This window comes from Ovis aries, chromosome 5 (assembly GCF_016772045.2).
Source record: "Ovis aries strain OAR_USU_Benz2616 breed Rambouillet chromosome 5, ARS-UI_Ramb_v3.0, whole genome shotgun sequence".
NCBI lineage: Eukaryota > Metazoa > Chordata > Mammalia > Artiodactyla > Bovidae > Ovis > Ovis aries.
Window position 1 is genome coordinate 48,317,793 of NC_056058.1, and position 6,000 is coordinate 48,323,792.

At 58.0% G+C, this 6,000-nt stretch overlaps 1 protein-coding gene across 11 annotated transcripts in view; it reads right to left on the reverse strand.

The window, feature by feature from the left end:
- The window catches only part of SLC23A1 (solute carrier family 23 member 1), a 15,360-nt gene extending 9,360 nt beyond the window's left edge, over positions 1-6,000 (reverse strand). For 3 of the 11 annotated variants that reach the window (XM_042250938.2, XM_060415833.1, XM_060415832.1), the window contains exons 1-13: positions 5,921-6,000; positions 5,438-5,540; positions 5,168-5,302; positions 4,473-4,630; positions 3,667-3,755; positions 3,465-3,532; positions 2,746-2,927; positions 2,495-2,615; positions 2,092-2,248; positions 1,622-1,769; positions 969-1,074; positions 616-745; positions 374-517 (exon numbers count right to left, since the gene is read on the reverse strand). In XM_042250938.2, the coding sequence (XP_042106872.1) occupies positions 374-517; positions 616-745; positions 969-1,074; positions 1,622-1,769; positions 2,092-2,248; positions 2,495-2,615; positions 2,746-2,927; positions 3,465-3,532; positions 3,667-3,755; positions 4,473-4,630; positions 5,168-5,227 (1,363 nt within the window). In that variant the 5' untranslated portion in view covers positions 5,228-5,302; positions 5,438-5,540; positions 5,921-6,000. The remainder of the gene's footprint in view (positions 1-373; positions 518-615; positions 746-968; positions 1,075-1,621; positions 1,770-2,091; positions 2,249-2,494; positions 2,616-2,745; positions 2,928-3,464; positions 3,533-3,666; positions 3,756-4,472; positions 4,631-5,167; positions 5,303-5,437; positions 5,541-5,920) is intronic. The other 8 variants (XM_027970288.3, XM_027970289.3, XM_060415831.1 and 5 more) reach the window with 5 other exon arrangements.

The following is a 6,000-nucleotide window of genomic DNA, read 5'->3' on the forward strand; positions in this document are numbered from 1 at the left end:
GGAGATAGGACAGTACAAAATCCGGACATTCAGGATTATACCCTCTGCCTTTCCCATCCTTGGGTTCAAATCTCAGTTTGCTGGTAGCTGCTTGTCCTGCAACAAATCATTTAACCCCTCTCATCTCTAACATGAAGATAGTATGTATCTCATGGAGCTGTTGTGTAAAAGTAAAAGCACATGTAAAGTTAAGACACAGAAAATGTCTTAGTAAAGGACAGTTATTAATTAGCCACTTGGCTGCTGACTAACATCCAGAGTTGGGGAGGATTTGTGGCTCTGGCTATGTGGAGCCTTTGAGGGAAGAGGCTATGCTCAGAGTCAAGCCCATCATACCTCCCCCACCCTGCGATGGGTAGACTCTTGGGAATACCTGTGTTAATGACGTCCGGGTTGGAGTCCAGGTAATTGGGCAGCGTGAGACCGAAGAACATGGAAAATCCAAGCACGAAGAGGTTGCGAGAGGAGTTCATGTCCACGAACTGCAGGTTAGACAGCCCCACAGCTGTAATCATGCCTGAGGGCACAAGAGAACCGCTAGAGGTTCCTAGCCCGCTGAGTGGGCTCCACTCATTGAGACCACGCTGCGTCCTCAAAAGCATGCGCAACACTCACCAAAAAGGGTGCAGAACATCCCCCCTAGAATGGGGTCAGGGAGTGAGGCGAAGAGAGCTGTGAACTTGCCAATGGTGCCTAGAACTAGCATGATGCCCGCACCATACTGCACCACGCGCCGGCTGCCCACCTGCCAGTGAGCCAGGGGGTGGGGCTAGACCCAGAGGACGAGGCTGGGGGGAGGGTTAGTTGCGGGAGGGGAGGGGTGTGGTGGGTGGGCAGGGCGTGTTACAAGAACGGGTCAGGGCAGGATGTAGGGCGGGACCTAGGCCAAAGTCGGACGGGTTTAGGGTAGGGCCTGCGGTAAATTGAATGGAGGCGGGGCTTTGGGGCGCTCTGGCTAATCCGGGCACCTTGGTAATCCCCAGGACGCCAATGTTGGGACTGGATGAGGTGGACCCATTGCCCGTGCCCAACAGCCCCGCGATAATGCAGCAGATGCCTTCGGTGAAGATACCCCTGTAAGGAAAGGGCAAGTGGGGGCCTTGATCCGTGCTCTATCCTGGCTTGCGTCCTCCCATTGTCCTGGCCAGATCTCTTGCGTCTCTAGGACTGTGCAAGCTACAACTATCCATAGTGGTCCCCCACTCCAGGCCAGAGGGGGTCTGGAAGCCAGGATCCCAGGTCTGAAGCTAGTCCCACTGTCCTGGCACTTAATCCTTGGGTGGTTCTGGGCATCAATTTCCCCATCTGTAAGATGCGGACAATAGGAGTACCTGTCTCACAGAGCCATGAATGGATTGCATGAGAGAACGCACACCAAGGGCTAGACACACGGAAGGTTGTCAGTGACTGTAGTTTCTCTAAGACTTTGTTATTCCTCAGCTATTCGCAACAGTAAATGATGGGAGCATCCTCACTTCATAAGTAAGGAGGACCAATCCTGGTGAGTTAGTGACTTGCCCAACTCCTTGTCCCCCTCCTCTGGGGTTCAACTCTGTCCCAATGTTTGCTTCCCGAGTGACCCTTGAGGGGATCAGACATTAGGGAGGGCAGGTGGGCGTACCTGTTGATAGCGTGTACTGGAGGGGGTGGTGCACCAGCCAGGCGGGCACAAGCATAGTAATCCCCAATGGACTCAATGATGCCTGCTAATGTGGCACTAAACATTCCCAGGACGGCTGCTGCAGTCACAGTGGGAAGCCCCCACTGACCTGAAGCAATAGGGAGACAGGCGGAGCGATGCAGTGAGTGTTCCTAGCTTGGTCAGGGAGTAGAACAGGCAGTACTTGGGTAGAGCAGCGGGAGGGGTAAAAGGATCTCAGGCTGGGATGGGAGCTGTACAGTTGCAGGAGCTTATTTGGGATCACTTAGTCATAAAGCTGGAGTGAGGCTATGTCGGAATACACTGGCACTCTGCCTGGAACACTTTAAATGTGCAGTTGATACTTATTATGTCCTCAGATGGACTGGGGTCACCAGGAGCCACATTGATGGTCTCAGTTAGAGGCAGAGGGGCCCAGATGGGTTGCTCACAGGGATAAGGGATGCGGATCCAGGGAGCAATAGCCATGATGTCCCCTCGGGCATCTGTTCGTGCCTGGAAGCCATAGGCTGTGGGGTCTGAGGGCAGCACATCCGTCAGGGTCAGCACATAGCAGAGCAGCCACACGGTCATGATGGCTAGCACGATCTGAAGCGAGGGGGGGTGAGGGGTGCACCGAGGGCCCAGGGAGCCCCGTCCAGGCTGACCAGCTAACCCAAGCCCCAGGCCCATGGTGCCCCAGCCCTAGCTCAGACCCTGGCCTCCATTCCTGGCTGGGGCCTCATCTTTGCCTCTAGCTCCCCTACTGCCCTGGCCCTTTCCCCCAACCTTGGCCCTGGACATAGGTCCAGCCCCTGCCTTGGTCCCAGCCCGAGCTGCCTGTCAGCTCCTCACGGGAAACATCTTGAAGATCTGGACGCGGAAGAGAGTGAGGCCCTTTCCCCAGCGGTAGACAGGCAGCAGGAAGGTGAGGTTTCGCAAGTACTGGGAGAAGAGGATGATCAGGAGAATGGAGCTGGGGGCAGAAGCACAAAGAGAAGATGGCTGGTGGGCTGTGCTGGGGCAAGAGCCAAGGCTAAGGGGGCAGGACACGAGGGAAGTGAGGGACTGGGGCTGGGCAAGGACCAGGCCTGGTGCCCACTCACCAAGCTGAGATACCCCAGTGGGAGCCCGCTCGATCGCCAGCAGCTTGGAAGACAGAGAGACCAATGAGGGAGACAGTGGGGGTGACTGTAAGAGGCCCAATGTAACTGAGCAGGGCCCCAGGCAGCCCCATCAGCCCAATCACCACCTCCACCATACTGGACACCATGATTGCACCCTGGACCTGGAAAAGCAAGATCAGCTGTAAGTCACTATGTAGAGGCCATGACATCTACATTAAAAAAAAAAAAATGTTCCAAGGGGCTTGCCTGGTGGCTCAGTGGTAAAGAATCTGCCTCCCAATGCAGGAGACACAGGTTCAATCCCTGGTCCAAGAAGATCCCACATGCCTCGGAGCAACTAAGCCCGTGCGCCAAGACTATTGAGCCTGTGCTCCAGAGCCCGGGTACCACAACTACTGAGCCCACGTGATGCAACTACTGAAGCCTGCATGCCCTAGAGCCTGTTCTCTGCAGCAAGAGAAGCCACCCCAACGAGAAGCCCATGCACTGCAACGAAGAATAGCTCCTGCTTGCCGCAACTAGAGGAAAACCCACATAGCATCCAAGACCCAACACAGCCGGAAATAAATAATTACATAAAATTATACAGAAAAAGTTCCTGGACCACATTCTCACATCCCCCAATTCAGCAGTGGCCTTCCCCTCCATCTAACCACACTCTCAAGTCCAGGCCTCTTCTGCCCCACATGCAAACCCACCTCTCGTATCCGTGGGTGCCAAATATGTGAGGTATTCAGGGGCAGACTCCAGTTACCGTAGATCTCTTCTGTGGGCAGAGATAGGAACACACATGTGGACAGAGAGAAAGTAAAGATGCTGCCCTGAATGGACACGGGACAGCCCCGACCTCCAGGCTCTGGGGATTCCCTTTCCCAATGCAGACCCCAGAAATGCACCCACCTTCTGGAGGGCATTTCCATCTCTCTAGGGCCAGGATGGCTTTCGCTGGGACCAGAAATGCAAAGGCACTGGCCTGGAACAGCGGCAGCCTGGAAGCAGAGGCACAGAGCCACAGGGACAGGATGGGAGGTGGGGAGGCAGGAACAAGAGATGGGGCGGGGGACCCACACAGAGAGAGGCACCGGGAGAATCACCGGGACAGAGACACAGAGGAACAGGGGCCAGGGCAGAACAGAGGGAACTCACTGAGGCCTCAGGCCAGACTCGGGGACATTTTGGGTGCCTAAGAAAGAAAACAAATGGAGCCCCTAACCCATAACCTGCTCCCTTTCCCTCTGAGCACCAGCTCCTGCACTGTGACGGGCCATGGGCACGGGAGTGGATAGCTTGGCTCCTGTGTGCAAGCTCTGCTCACAACCTTCCTTCCCACAAACAACCATCCTTAGGCCACCCAGGCCTAGGACTGTGCACAAGGGGCAGGGAGCCCCCAGGAGGACAGGCCATTGAAGGGGCCCGCAAAGGCTCTGGAAGCAGGAGAGCGAGTGGTCCCGATTGCCCAGAGTAAGGCTGAACAGAGGAGAGCCCAGCTAGGCACGTTCCTTTTCCTTGAGGAACTCCCAGGGGTCCAGGGTGGGACCCCAGCCACCTGCCTCTAAGTCTGGCCTGGAAGCCAGAGCAGCAGGTGGGCACAAATAGCAGCTCTTTGTGTCCCACGAGAGCCCTCTGAGACTGCGCCTGCTGTGTGGGTCGCTGCGTGTGTCTATAGGAACGGGGTCGGAGGTACAGGTGGCACATGGGCAGCTCACCGGATGCCCAGTGTGGTCTGGATGAGGGTGGTGATGCCCACACAGGTGAAGATGGTGCCAATGAGCTGGCTGACCATGTACTGGTCACGGCCCACACACAGCGCCTCCGCCAGCAGGAAGGGCACGGCGATGGTGCCGCTGAAGCAGGTCAGGTAGTGCTAGGGGCGGGGAGATGGGGGCAGCACGTGAGGCAGGGCCCAGGGAGCCCACCCGGAAGCAGGGGGCCTCAGAGCCCTCACCCTGCCTCAGGGGGCCTGAGCCCAGGCCAGCCCCACCAGGGAGCCCGCCCGGAAGCAGGGGGCCTCAGAGCCCTCACCCTGCCTCAGGGGGCCTGAGCCCAGGCCAGCCCCACCAGGGAGCCCGCCTGGGACTGATACTCCCATAAGGGACTCCCGCAGAGCGACTGCTCACCTCTCTGGGAGTCACCATCTGCCCCGGGTTACTCCCGCAGCTCCTGTGGGATGGGCCTCCTCCCTGTCACTGGCGCTCCCCCTGGCGGGTGATGCGCCGTCCCTTTCAGACCCTATCAAGCCTCTTCCCCACCGACTTGGTGACAGTCACTGCTGCTGACCTTAGGTTTCTCTTCCTGTTACCCAGGATGACCTCGTTGGCCAGGGAGGGGGCTGGGATCCTGGGGTGGGTGCAGGGTGGTCGGGGTGGGGGCTGCGCAAGGGGTATGCCTGGGAGACGCCCACCTGGAAGCCCAGCAGCACGCACAGGTACCAGGGCGGCACATCTTCGATCTTGTACAACATGTCAAACTTGGGTTCTGTGGACAGGGACGCTGGGGGGTCCCTCGTGGAGGTCCCTGCCGAACCCAGGGACTCATGCTGGGGGCAGCATATAGAAGAACTCAGCGTTGACACCCAGAAAAAGTCCACTTTGCTTCAGAATCAATCAGGTGCCCCTAGTGGCCTGTCGGCTCCACAGATGGGGGCCCCTGCCCTCCCTCAAGCTTCACCTACCCGCTCTCCCTTGGCCTGGCTACACCTGGCTCCCACCTCACGTTGCCTTGTGCAGGAGTGAGTCCACTGTGCTGGCTCCAGGAGCCCCCGGAACCTGGGCCTTCTAGCCAAGGGAATGGGCCCGTGAGTCAGAAGCCTGGAGGTACCCCAGGAAGAGGCCAAGAGGGCTAAAGACCGAGACAGACCCTCTTCGACCCACTCTGGTCCCACCAGTGCCCCGGTCCTTGGAGTGTCCGCTAGTGGGGGGTGGTAGGCTGGCCCCCTGCTCATTCCAGGCTGGAGTCAGCCAGTCCCAAAGCAGAAAGCTCTTTCACCCCCACTGCCACCTCCACCGCCTCCCCCAGTTGCCACATTCCACCTAGGACAGTCACTCTTGATCCAGTTCATCAGAACTTTTCTCTCTGCACAGCAGAGAGAGGGAGCAGGCTTGCACAGCACCCCACCCCCACCCACCCCACCCCATTCCCACTCATCCCCCAGCACCTGTGTCTGGCCCTCAGCGTCCTCCCGGGCCCTCATCTTTGGGGCACAGGTGTGAGCCGTTCCTGAGGAGAAGGAGGGAT